The 13,997-nt window shown below is 36.6% G+C and overlaps 2 protein-coding genes across 2 annotated transcripts; both read left to right on the forward strand.

Annotated features, from left to right (window-relative positions):
- Nucleotides 1-3,124: 3,124 nt before the first annotated feature.
- LOC309715716 (uncharacterized protein) lies at nt 3,125-7,196 on the forward strand. The gene is made up of 2 exons (XM_082549056.1): nt 3,125-3,808; nt 6,247-7,196. The coding sequence occupies exons 1-2, from the start codon at nt 3,252-3,254 to the stop codon at nt 6,866-6,868; spliced, it is 1,179 nt and encodes a 392-aa protein (XP_082405182.1). The 5' UTR covers nt 3,125-3,251; the 3' UTR covers nt 6,869-7,196.
- Nucleotides 7,197-9,276: 2,080 nt separating this feature from the next.
- On the forward strand, nt 9,277-13,647 carry LOC309715501 (claudin-4-like). Its single transcript, XM_082548681.1, has 3 exons — nt 9,277-9,356; nt 12,274-12,917; nt 13,388-13,647. The coding sequence occupies exons 2-3, from the start codon at nt 12,342-12,344 to the stop codon at nt 13,427-13,429; spliced, it is 618 nt and encodes a 205-aa protein (XP_082404807.1). The 5' UTR covers nt 9,277-9,356; nt 12,274-12,341; the 3' UTR covers nt 13,430-13,647.
- The last annotated feature ends 350 nt before the right edge of the window (nt 13,648-13,997 follow it).

Below are 13,997 nucleotides of genomic sequence, written 5' to 3' on the forward strand. Positions count from 1 at the left end.
TGTTCACTTTGTTGTATGAAAAGAGACGTTCCTTTTTTGTGTAAAATCATACAAAGCATGTGCATTTAAAAATGCTATAAAATCTGACTCTGTATCCACTGGTTTAAGTCTATGTTTTATCTTTTAGTATCATCTGTTTATGTGATTGTATACAAGTAAGACTTATCTCAAATGAGAATATATATTTCTGAGCATGTAAAATGATGTGTATTTTTTTATTTCTCTTTTTGGTTCCTTTTTTGTTAAAGTGGCTAAACGCAAAGCTCATTAACCGCAAAGCCGTTTCAGCAGGCTTTTTGCTGACGGTTGCTTAGCCTACTCCAGTTACACACAACAAGAAAGAAAATATAAGGATTTATATATATTTAATACATTTCAATATATTTACCAGTACATTTCAGAATAAATGTAAATATATGTGTGAAAATACAAACAAAATAAACAATCACGTGTACTTGTAATGCTGTGAAGATGTATTCACATTTATCTGATTTCAGATAAAATATATTTCCCTATATTCTTTATATTGTGAAATAAAAACACTAGTAACTGACACAAGCACAAGACTGCAACACCAGATTTTTATGCTAACAACACCTTTTTGAAGGAATTCTCCTGAATTTCACCAGCGCAAACCGTGCTCGTCCTAAAGATTCAGAAACTAAAACTGTGACAGGAAAAAAAGGAATACAAACGCTTTCGTCTTTTCCTTCATTTTTCTTCCGGTCTCTGATTTAAAAAACAAATTAATGTGAAAAGCACAGCAAAACCCTGGTTAAAATTAGCAAGTTGATATCCAACTTTGTGTGACTGCTTATCCCGTTTGCCAGCGTTAGGGAAAGTGAACCCAGATAATTGACAGTTACCCTGGTTACGCTGAGCTCACTTTGTAGTTTAAGGTTTAAATTTACAGTAAAACTTGCTCTGTTCCATTGGTCTGCCCACAGCAGGAGTCTTCCTGCTTGAGAAGAACTTTCTGCACCTTTTCTGAATGGAGTCATTAAATCTGGTATAAGGCTAAGTAGATATGGTCAAATAAAGCTTCCTGAAGCACCGAATTACTCACAGATTTTCAACACAGTCCTCTTTGGTGACATCTGGTGGCAAAAAATATGAAGAGCAGCTTGAATCTGCAAATTACGAAATACCTCATTATGATTGCCCCCTCTACAGATGTACGTGTTTTGGCAGTTCTCTCTGACATCTGGGTACCGCAGTGGTCCTTTAACACATATTTTTGGGGTGAAAATATTATGTTGACAATTTGTGGGGAGAGTTGCTTATGAACTGGTTTTTATTTATGAAGAAGCAGAACACTGACTGAAAAATTGACAGCGTATGACCCCACTTCCTGCTCAGATCTTCCCTCACAGATAAAAATTACAGCTCTCAAGGACACACTATGTCCATCCTTCCATTCATCCTTTTCAGGGTTGCAGGAGGGCTTTAAGCCTATCCCTGCTGTCTTAGGGCAAGAGGCAGTGTACACCCTGGGCAGTCTGTCACAGGGCTAACACAGATACAGAAGACAACCATTCACACTTAAATTTACACATATGGTGGTGAGAGTCCAATTAACCAACACGAGAAGAGGAGGCTGCATGTGTAAATATATACACTTTGAGATCCTATAAAGAGTGCAACGAGAGCATAAAGTGTAAATGACATTTTCACACGATGTGCAGATACTGAGAGCTAAGTGAACTCTTTCCAACTCTCATGCAAAAGAAAAGTTACTGCACAAAGGTCTTATTTTTACCTGCATTCTCATACTCGGCTCTTCTTTTATCCATAATTCAAGAGAAGTCAAAACTATTTTAAATGACAGTCATATTTTATAATGTGCCGTATGGCTGTCAACAACATTGGTATTCACATGTTCTAAGTAATATATCTATATTTAATTTGTGGCTTGGAGATTGCAGCATCAGTACAATCTAATGTGTGCTTTCTCATGCAATGTGAGCGAGCGAGTAAGGAAGCCACTCGAGTGGTTTCAAGTGTGAAAACCACATAAAAACTAGTTCCTGCTCAGCTGCCGCTCACTGTTAAATAACTGGAGCACTCAGACCACATCACCCCTCCTCTTTGAAGCGGTGGAAGACAGTTTCTTGATTTGGCCTCGGCCATCGTCAGTTTACCTATATACAATTAAATCTATCAATCACTAAATTAACTGAAACTGAAAAGAGAGTTAAACACAAAATGAGAGTAAAGAAAGACAGACAGTCAGAGACCCTGTATACTGGCAGCTCCTTTACTTTTGGTTGTTCTGTGTGGGTGAGACAACTAATCTCACCATGTACATCTTGAATAGGTTGAGTATAGATGATATAGTTTCAATAAAAACAATTTTATGACAGAAATTTATTGGACATATCACATTAACCAACTTTAGTTCCTGAAGAAGATTTTTAAAACGTATCCAATGTGAGCACACAGAAGCACATGGATTACAGAAGATCATTAGATGATCTCATCTGAGTACGAGCCAACAGATGAGTAAACTGCACTGAATAAAAGTTTCAGACCATGTGGATGTTCCCCTCTAAATTTAAGTAAACTGAGCATAAAGGACATGCCACTTCATTTAAAACACATGATCACAAGTTGAACCAGGCACAAAGCAACAAATTGCAACAAGAACATCCGGTGATGAAGATGAGTCTGTTATCATCGTTGCAGCTACATATCAGTGACTGAACTACAAGTATCTACTGGTAATGAAGATAATCTGTAGTCACATCTTCTTCCTCGGAACTCTACATCAGTATCTGCCATGAGTAAATCTCACATTTCAGTGAGAATGAAGGAATTTATATTCCTCTATTCATGAGGAAACAATAATGTTTGATTTTGTTTGTATTTAGTCACAAAATGCTGAATCATTAAATACTTTAATGTAATTAACTTAAACCAGGATTGCCACAGACCATTTTAAAAAAATATAATCCAATTGTAATTTTCTTTAGATTTAATTAACAAAAAATTGCGATTTCCTTTGCAACCTTTTTCTAATTATACTTTTTACTCTCTCTGAGAGTCTGGGTTTCCTTCAGAGAACATTTTCAGCTTAAAGGCAACAATATGTCTTTTCCTTTAACAGCATGATTAGTGAGTTGGAAACTAGTCAGCTCCTCTGATCATGAAAAACACATAAAAACCACTTCCTGCCCAGCTCTTTTCTAAATTACTGCAACTCTCAAGAACACACTGTCTTTCCTCTTTGAAGAGCTCAAGAAAACTTCATCATGAAACCTGGCGGGAGACAGCTTCTAGGTTTGGTCTTGGCCATTTTCGGAGTCCTGGGGAGCATCATAAGCTGTGCTCTCCCCACATGGAGATCCCCTGAGCAGAGGAAATCAGAGGGTTTGTGGAAGTCCTGTTACTATCCACGACCAACAACAGAGTGCAAATCTTATGATTCTCTGCTGGCCTTACCTCAAGACCTGCAGGCTGCCAGAGTGCTCATCGTCTTCGCCATCATTGTCGGGATCTTTGGAGTCATAGTTGGTGTTGTCGGGGGCAACTGCACCAACTTGGTGTCAAATAAGAGGAAAAATAGCAAAGTGGCTATAGCTTCTGGAATTATCTTCATCATATCAGGTGTCCTGGTGATCATTCCAATCTGCTGGAGCACCATCACAACTCTCACCATGGCGAAAACGTCTTACTACGGACCTCCATGGATGGGAGCCTCACTCTACATCGGCTGGGCATCTGCAGGGCTGCTGTTACTGGGAGGAAGCCTCCTCTGCTTCTTTTGTTCACGCAGTAATGAGAATGAATACTCCAAACCTAGCTCTGTGTAAAAATATATAAATACTTCTATAAACTAAATAAATTTAAATGTATACAGTCTCTAGGGATCAAGAGAAATGTTTTAGAAAAGCTTTACTGTATTTTTCTTGACTGAGTAAAAAAATAAAGCATGGAATGTGACCAAAACAGGCAAAAATGTTTGCAGTGTAATTGTGTAAAACAAATATTTCTTTTAGTCTCTTTTTATATTATATCACAGGTATAGAAACAGGGGTTTTTCTAGGTAGTCTTCTTCATTTCAACTTTCAAAAAAGTCTGACAGGGAAACCAATGTTTTAAGTGTAGGTCAGGTCTGTGATTACTCTTTCAACTGCTGTCACTGATTTGTATCCACGGTGTGAATAGTGTCCTCATTTTTCTTTTCTTTTCCTTCTTTATGTAAGATTGCATGCCAGTAAAATTTTATAAGTGATGGTGTATATTTACTTTTTTTATCTGATCATGATGGATCTTTTTCTGTGAAGGTTTAATAAACATAATCAGAATGTATTTGTGTTTATGTAGATCTCTCATGATTTAAAAGACTAATGAGAATTAAGGTTTTTTTTTCATTGAAGATCAAGAGGAGAGGAAAATATTTTTAATAAAGACAACACTGTTGAGCTTCATTTTTTGCATTTCTAATTTACAGTGTAAAATATTTGTTGTAAAAACCAAGCAATTAGTGTCTGTATACGTGTGTGTCGGTCTGTGGTTACGCTTTATCATTCAAGCAACAGGCTACATGTACTGCAGGAAACACATGTTCATCATAGTTAATAAATGTAGTTGCATATGCAGTCTAGTTCAACATTAAAGAAAGTTATTTTGTAATACATTAAACCACAAATTAAAAATCATATGAAAGAAGAGTCAGTTTTGATTTTCTTTATTACTTTGAAAGTGCTCCTAGGCAAAGCTAAACTAAACTGACATTAAATAGCAAACCACTGCCACAGAACATTGAGCTGCTATCTCCAAGTTGTCCTATAAATAGTTCAACCTACTTTCTGCACACATTTTCTGCGCTAAATGAAATGAAATAACATGTTAGTATCAAACCCAGCATTCACATGTGAAGACTGATAACATTTGTTTAATGCTAATGTTTTGTTCTAGTTGTGAGGGGAAACACAAAAATTCTTGCGTAGATATTTTTTTCCACTTTAAAAACATGTAGTAGTTTGCCTTTGCATGCCAAATTATAACCTCAGTGTGTGAGATGCTGGTGTTTTTTCACCTCTGAATGCAAACATAGAAAAAAAGACACTGGATGGTCTGTTTGTCTTTTTCTAAATAAATGTGTTGTGAAATGTTTAATTCATATTTAACAATTAAATTATAACATTTTCTTATCCTATAATATATTCAATTATACCAACACTGTTATTAGTTTACCCACAGGGAAATGTGGCATTTCCAGTTTTAAAGCAGGATTGGAGAAGCTTGGGAAAACTTGTACAAAAATAAAGAAATTACTGTAGATCGTACATCGGTGGAAATCATACATATAGTAGCATATGTTACCACATTAGATTGGTTACTTTTTATAAATACTTAGAAGTCTACAATGTCTATAATGTGAGTGTGTTTACCTGTCAAACACGAGGAAAGTGTTTGTGTGAGAATCCATTAGTGTTTTCATTTTCTCTTTAAAGAAGACTGATATTCACACTGTCATGGTTCTGGGTCATTCGACCCAGCATTTTAAGTTTATGATTTCTTTCTGTTGTATTGTTATGTTTTAGTTTTCTGTTACTTAGTTTAGTCGTGGTTTTTCCTGCTGAGTTATTTCTACTCCTGGCACATGTTTTCACTTTTCATTAAGTTCCTGTCTTCCTGTGTCGCCTGCTCCTGGGTCCTTAACTCGCCACACATGATTTGCTTCCAGATCGTTACACACACACACACACACACACACACACACACACACACACACACACACACACACATGGCTACATGCCAGTCCAGAGAGACAGTGAAGTCACTCTGAAAATCACCTGTTCTTCCTTCAAACTCTACTTTAGCATCTGCTGTGAATAAATTTCACACTTTTCAGTGAAAAATATTTGATTTTGGTTGTGTTTTATCACCTTCAATCTTAATAAATGAAAAGTTGACAGTGAAACTAAAGTACCCCTGAAGTAGTGTTATTTTTTCCACTATTATCTGTTGGGGACATATAGCAGTTCATTTAGAACAGTTAGTATCATTCGACTAAAAAAAGAGCTTTTTCAAAATATTTCAAATGATAAAATAAGCAATTATATCTTTGTGCCTCTTTTGGTACATGCATCTCTGTAACACTATGTTTCATTTAGAAACAGTTTTTTAGCTAAAGGGTAGTACTAAATAATCAGCAAACTTTAAATATGTGAATACTCATTGAGGAAGCTACAGACATCTCTGGTTATAAAAACCACCTACAAACCACTTCCCACTCAGCTCTTTGCTCACAGATAAGCTACTGCAGCTCTCAAGAATACGCCAAGAAATCATTATAATGAAGGCTAGTGGAAGGCAGCTTCTGGGTTTGGTCTTTGCCATCTTCGGCTCTCTTGGATGCATGGCCATCTGCATCGGCTCCACTTGGAAATTTGCTCAGAATAATGGGCTGGGTTTGTGGAAGTACTGTGAGAGTCAGAACTATTACTACAGGACAGCATGTGAAGCTTATATTTCTCTGGATGTACCTCAAGAACTCAAGGCTGCCAGAGTGCTCACCATCATGGCCATCATCATCAATGTTTTTGGCATCATGCTTGGTGTGGTAGGGGGCAACTGCACCACCAATGATCAGGATGAAAGGCAAAAGACTAAAGAGGCCTTTGTTTCTGGAATTGCCTTCATCATTGCAGGTGTCTTGGTGCTCATACCAGTCTGCTGGACCACAATCACCATAGCTCATGAATCCTACAATGAAGAATACAGAATGGGAGCTGCGCTCCACATCGGGTGGGTGTCTGTAGGGCTGCTGATACTGGGTGGAAGTCTCCTTTGCAGCTCCTGGCCACTCAAAAAGGAGACTAGCTATGATGTTAAGTACTCCCAACCTCCCTCTGTGTAAATCAGGGTCTTGTAAAAAGAAAAAGCAGTTAATTAGAAAGAGTAAAAGCTCTTTGAAACTTAAATGTGTGATTTGGATGAGTAGTAAAGTTTGTGTATTTAAACTTTCTGTAAAATCTGACTGAGCAGCCACAAGTTTAAATCTATGATTTATTAAACTGGTTCAATATTGATAGTGATTTGGATTATTGTCTTACTTGCTGTTTTTAAATACTTCTTTTTATATTTGGTTTTTGCTTGTCTGTTTAATGTGTGAGCATGTACCATTAAAATGTACATTAAATTTACTCACAAGCATGTGAGAGCAGACATTTCTTCGTTGCATCTGATGGCAGTGGCTCTTTATTTTCAAACATCTAAATAAAGAGTCTGATTACAATTTGTGTTTATGTCTTCATTTATAAGATACTAAGGAGTTGTGTATATTATTGCATAAAGAGTGGGTCAAGGGAGAGAGAAATATTCAATTCAGTTCAGTTGTATTTATTTATGCAGGTACCTCAAGGTACTTTGTGCTACAATAATAGTATAGCCAACAGTAGTGTGTGCCCTCATAAAGACGTATTTCATGTTTTTTGTTTACAAATAGTCTGATAATGGAATACAGTATAATACGGGGACCTCAAACATGTGGCCCGGGGGCCACTTGTGGCACATGTCACCCGTACTTGCAGCCCATATATCGACGTGACGAAATATAATGCAGTTTGGTACTTGAAGTTACTTTTTTTGTTACGAGAGTTTGTTTGTTGTTGAGTGCAATGTTAAAATAAGTTCTTAAAAAGAAAAAAAATTAATATGAATGCAATATGAGCAGAGAGCACAAACCTGTTGAGGGATTCACAGTGTTAGTTCAGTAGTGAGAGACTTATTTCTAAAGAAAACAATTTTCACTACAGTCAAAAACTAACGTGTACATTTATGTCTGCATTTTTATTTTGTTAAATACAAACAAAATTATAGCAGAAGTGTTGCCACGTATCTGACCAGAATGAGAGCGCCAATGTGTTTATTTGGTAGTTCAATGAAAGGCTTCGGTTAGTTAAGAGTGAGAAAAAGAAATTGTGTTCATGTTTGCAGTTTTGTTTTGTTATACAATGATCAAAATTTAAAAGAACAAACAAAACACGACGTTTTCAGAAATATTTGTGGGCGTTTGTTTGTTTTTATGCTTCTTGAACACTAAAGTGGCCCTCCAATGAGATGACGGTACCAGCCGTGGCCCACGGCTCATTTCAGTTTGAAACCCTTAGTGTAGTGGGTGATTTAAAAAGCAAAACTTTCACAGTCCTCATAATGACACCGGGAAGGGCTTGATTAAACACTGAAACTGCTAAAATTAGCTTTGGACTTTTAATCATATGTTAGCTTGTAGTGATTTAATCACCAAAAATGTTTTTAGGAATTCACATTATGTACAAATGAAATGAAAAGCCAAAAAGTAATAATAATAATAATAATAATAATAATAATAATAATAATAATAATATTGTTGACACAGAATATCTACGAGGCAAAGCCTCACAAGTGGGGGGAAATACAGGAACCACCATGAGGCCACTTCTTTTTCAGTTTAGAATATAATTTAGTGCCAAACAGGTCTGATTATTAGTCTATTAAAGACACAATCATCCTTTAATGAGAAAACCGCAAATCAAAAATCAAATAAAAGTTGAAGTAAGATGTTTTTCTTTGCTTTATTATTTTTTCATTACTCTTCTAGGCATAGCTTGAAATAAAAAAAAAGTTAAGTGAGCATCAAACCATTGCTACAAACGTTTGTGGCTTTTGCTGTTTGATGTGGCAGTCCAAAATGGCTCTTAGAGCCAGATCTTTGACGTGGACGACTCGAGCCGGCTCCTTATCGCGAGCTGTGTTTTTTTTTCTTTCTCTCACCCTCTCTCTCGCACTTTTTTTCCGCTTCACTCTGCACGCGAGCCTTGTACTTTACGCTGGGAAGAGGGGGGAGGGGCGGTAGTTACACTCGCAGTAGCACAGGAACAGAGCAAGAGAGAAAGAGAGCCAGGGTCACATTAGAAAGGTATAGTAATCATCCACAACTATTTTCAGTTGCGGATGATAAAGGATTCAGAAAGTTTATTCATGCAGGCCCATATGACAGAGAATGTGCATCTTCTTTTTGTTTTCATATTTTAATTTATATTTAATTGTGTTGTGGTTTGCAGCGTTTTGTGTTGTTTCACTTTAAATTAGTTTAAAAGGAAAAAGCTGAAAATTTAATTAGTTAAAAGTTGAACTGTGAATAGTTGGTTTTTGTCTTATATGATTTATTTATTTTAATGTGGAGTGAATAAATAACAGTATATTTACGGTGGCCCCTAGAGACAAAGCATGTGCAAACTCCAAAGCACGTACAAATCACAACAGAAGTGCTCCAGGATGCTAGGGGCAGTGTTGAGCTTTTGTTACCTAGTGGCTACACAAGCCAGGAAGTACCAACGACCCGATTTGGTGTGTGGTAGTAACAGGTAAATGAACATTTTCTTTTTTAAATTATTTGAATATATACAGTGCTTGTGTATAAATACACAAACAATACACATATGCTTTCAATTGTGTAATTTGAGTGATCTGGGTAGCTCTGTTTTGGAAGTTCAGTTAACGCTAGAAATGTGTTTTGGAGTTTGTACGTGTTTTGTCTCAAGAGGCCACCATAAATATTTATATATAAACATATATAAATAAAACCACTTTTTTTTACATTAGTAATTCCTATTGTGCATAATTTTTATATTATTGTTAATAAGAAATTAATTAAAGCAACAAAAAAACCAGAAGAGCCGGTTCGGAGCCGGTTCGGAGCCGAAAGAGCCGGCTCTCTAAAAAGAGCCAGAAATCCCATCACTAGACTGCGGTTATCTCTAAGTTGTTCTTTATATAGTTCAGCCTACTTTCAGTGCTTATTTCCTCTGCTAAATGTTTCACGCTTCAACAGATTAGAATCAAACCCAGCATTTACATGTGAAGACTGACTGATCTAATTTGTTTATTGCTGTTTGTCTGTTTCCAAAGAAAGTTTACCTTTTTTTTTTTTTTTTTACTATTTTGATGTTTTGTTTATAGGGGTGGAAGGAAACACACACATTTTGGTATAGATCATTTTCAATATTAAAATGATGTAGTAGCAGTTGGATGTGTAAGTGTAAGCATCAAAAAGATACAGTGGAGCAGGTTTAACTATGCCTTTCTTTAGCAAAGAAAAAACAAACAGTCATAACAATACACAATATTTTATAATACACATATTTATCTTTAGTTGCACGGTCTTATCTGATTGTCTGTTTCTGAAAATATTTTTCTTTTTTGCTTATTTATTTGTTTTTTAAATTTGTTTATTATTCAAGGTCTGCATTTGCTAATGTGGCTGTTTAGGATTTTTGTTTTTGCTATACTTTTTGTTTTGTACTGTAAATGCAGAAAAGTAGTGTTCACATATTTTATATACTAATTTGAAACTAATGTACTCATCAAATAACTTTGACACAAGTCACAGAGCATTTGGATGTCCCCCTCTACAATTCAGTAAAGTGAGTAATAGTTGTATGCTATCTCATGCTAAAACAAAATGATCACAAGCTGAACAGGGAACGGAGCAACAAATTGCAAAGAGGGCTTCCCGAGATAAAGATAAACCTGATATCATTCAAACCACCAACATGTCAGTCCATGTGTGCCATATGTCCTTTCCAGGAACTTAACATTACCATCTGCTGTCAATAAATCTCACATTTCAGTGAAACTGAAGCAAAGACATTGTGGCAGTGCAAGGCGAGGAAAAGGGTGAGGTGAGGCAAAAAGAGAAAAGGGAACAAATGATGATGTTACAAACACAAAGGCAGTGGTGTGGTGATTGGGAGTCTGAAAGCTTCACAATTATAGAGTTGTGAAGTTGAACAACCCAACAACGTCACACTGATAATTTGAAACAGATAATCTGTAGTTTAACACTATGGTAATTACCAAGAAGGCACTCAGGTTGGTTATACAGAGATGTGGTTCAGAGTATAAAGTAAAAAATGTAATGCTTAAGTGAGGAACCCAGATTCAGCCACTTCCTGCAGAAGTCTTTTCTGCAGCTTTCAAGAAAAACCATCAGCTTAGCTTCATCATGACAGCTGGCTGTAGGCGGATTCTAGGTTTGGTCTTGGCTATCATCGGTTTTCTGGGGAGCATCATCACCTGTGCGGAGAGTTGGGTCAGAGTTGTGTTACATCAAGTGCAGCAGATATTCATATGAATTTTAGGTGATGATGCTGAGATCCATTCACTGAATTCCACCTTCATACCAACTTTAGAGTGTCCAATATAAAGACAGTATAAACAGTGTACTCTCGGTGTAGAGGATGGAAATCAACCATGACATATATACCTGTTTACACTGAACATATACTCACATATGTACTATGTCACCATATGTACTCGTATACACTGTATACATACCTACACTTGGATGTTTAGACCCACACTTTTAGATCAAATATTATTCACAAGTATATTAATGAAGTTTGTGCCACTTGTTGAATGAGCATATGTGATCAATACTGTCTGAAGTGTAGTGATTAGGAACAAAAAGTAACCTTTGATTGTATTATGGCCAGTGGTAACTAGTCCAAACAAAGAGTTAAATAAACTTGGTCCCACTAAGCTGCACCTGGGAGCCTATCCGCTGCCAGAAGGTGGTGAACCACCCATCTCTAACCCATGAAGTAAAGAAATTTTGACCACCTGAGAGTGCACCGGGGACACTTTTTGCCTGTCTCCAGTTGCTAAAGTTGTGAAAAACCCTTCTTTAACAGATATAGTAGCCCACCCCTGGCAGCAAACCTGACAAAGCTGTCAGGAGGATTCATTTTTTTCTGTCTGCAGTATGTTTGATATCTGACTTTTGCCCTTAAAACTGTCAAAAGGACCCAATTAAAATGATTGATGTTGGGAACAGCGCTCAGAGTTATGGAGTAATGCCAGAAAGTTATCTAACGCAAGGGGATGCATCCATTGCACTTTTGAATGTGTGTGACTGTTAGAAAGCACTTAAGAACAGAAAAAAGTGCTTGTGTGAATGAGTGAAAGAGGCATGTTGTCTGAAGCGCTTTGAGTGCTCTGGGAAAGTAGAAAAGAAGAATCAGTCCGCTTACCATTTCACAGATTTCTTGAAAAGTCTGTGTGGGTCATCCAATAAATAACTCCATATCTTTTTCAAATGATTAATTGATTGATTTTTTAAATCTGCTAATATCTAACATACAGATTTTCTGTATGAAATGTTCTTTTGGGGAGTGATTGGTCTTTATATGTAACTTTGCATGCATCAGTGAAGACGCAGTCAACTTCTCCTTTAATTATTACAAGCACCTAAAAACCACTTCCTGCCTGACTTTCATGCAGATAAATTACTGCAGCTCTCAAGAACACACCATCTTTCCTCTTTGAAGAGATCAGCAGATCTCATCACGATGGCTGACTGTAAGCTTCTGGGTTTGGTCTTGGCTATCATCGGCTTTTTGGGGAGCATCATCACTTGTGTGCTCCCCATGTGGAGAGTGACAGCCTTCATTGGTACCAACATCGTCACAGCTCAAGTAATCCATGAGGGCTTGTGGATGAGCTGTGTGGTCCAGAGTACGAGCCAGAAGCAGTGTAAGGTCTATGATTCGAAGTTGGCCTTATCTCAAGATTTGCAGGCTGCCCGAGCGCTCATCATCATCGCCATCCTGTTAGGGTTCTTTGGGATCCTGTTTGCTGTAGTTGGGTACAGGTGCAGTAACTGTATAATGCATCAAAGACAAAATAGCAATGTGACTATAGCTTCTGGGGTTATCGTCATCATTGCAGGTGTCTTGCTCCTAATCCCTGTAACTTGGACAGCCCACGCTATGATTAAGGATTTCTACAACCCACTCTGGTCCGCTTCTCAGAAGAGGGAGCTGGGATCATCGCTTTACATCGGCTGGGGCTCTGCAGGACTGCTGTTCCTGGGAGGAGGCCTCCTCTGCAGCTCCCGTCCTCGTATGAATGACACTGACTGTGAGGTTAGGTACTCCAACCATCGTGCTGTTTAAGTCCTACATTTAAATACAAAACTAATGAGAACAAGAAAAGTTTCATCTCCTGTTTTTCTCCTGAGTAAAACAACAAATTAGATATTTTATTTGTACGCTTTAGGAAAACTGTATTGCAGCAGAAATCACATCGTACTTCCGTCAATTAGGAAAGTAACATGATTCAAATAAGCAGCAATGTTTGCAGTACAAGTGTTTAACTTTACTGAAGTTTTTACTTCTTACTTTTTACTTGCATCCAGAATATATTGAGGGAACACAGTTCAGTGTTTTGAATCTCTTTGTGTGCTTAAAGAGATTCAAATACAGCAAATTACAATACATTTTCTAAGATATTTTACACCATGATAGAGATTTAGTTCACATTTCTTTGTTGTTCATGCTGTGTAATATATATTATATAGGTTATTCTCACTGAGTTTTTTTTCTGGGCTCTTTAGGAAATTCAAAGGATGTGCATTAGAAACTGCCATGAAATCTGACTGTGTAGTCAGTGATTAAAGTCTAGAAGTCTAGGCCTCATCTTTGACTGGTCTTTCTTTTTTTGTTGAATAGTTTTCTTCTGTTTTTTGTGTCTTTCTTATAATGTATATGTAATATGAAATTAAGGTAAACATTAGAAGCATGTAAGATCATGTGTTTGCTTTTTTAATCTTAGCATAGCCACTCTTTTTTTTTTCAAGAGTATAATAAACAGAGTAAAAAGTAATTCGTGTTTTCAGTTTATGGAGTATTTCTTATATTTATGGGACTAGATGCGAATTAAATTGAAATCAGTTTAAAAATATATTCTGTGTTTTTATTGGTTTGTTTGTAGTACATGAATTTTAGTCTTTCTGTAATTAACTGGTTCAATATTAATGATCATGTCACAGATTTGCATTTTCTAGCTGAATAGTTTTCAGATTGTATTTGTTTTGTGTTTGTTGTAATGCATATGCAGCAAAAATTATCAAGCATTTTTACAAGCAGGTGATTTCATGTGTTGTTGTTTTTTTATCATGGTGGGGGGTTTTGTCAAAAGGTGAAATAAAATGAGCGAACAAGTCT

The sequence above is a fragment of the Aulonocara stuartgranti genome (assembly GCF_965226115.1).
Source record: "Aulonocara stuartgranti genome assembly, chromosome: 10".
Lineage (NCBI taxonomy): Eukaryota > Metazoa > Chordata > Actinopteri > Cichliformes > Cichlidae > Aulonocara > Aulonocara stuartgranti.

Bases quoted from the DNA above. Each gene is read 5' to 3' on its own strand.
- LOC309715716 (XM_082549056.1), top strand. From the start codon at position 3,252: ATGAAACCTGGCGGGAGACAGCTTCTAGGTTTGGTCTTGGCCATTTTC. The intron at 3,809-6,246 runs GTAAAAATATAT...CTTCCCACTCAG, and splicing joins TACTCCAAACCTAGCTCTGT to CTCTTTGCTCACAGATAAGC.
- LOC309715501 (XM_082548681.1), top strand. From the start codon at position 12,342: ATGGCTGACTGTAAGCTTCTGGGTTTGGTCTTGGCTATCATCGGCTTT. The intron at 12,918-13,387 runs GTTAGGTACTCC...TGGGCTCTTTAG, and splicing joins TGAATGACACTGACTGTGAG to GAAATTCAAAGGATGTGCAT.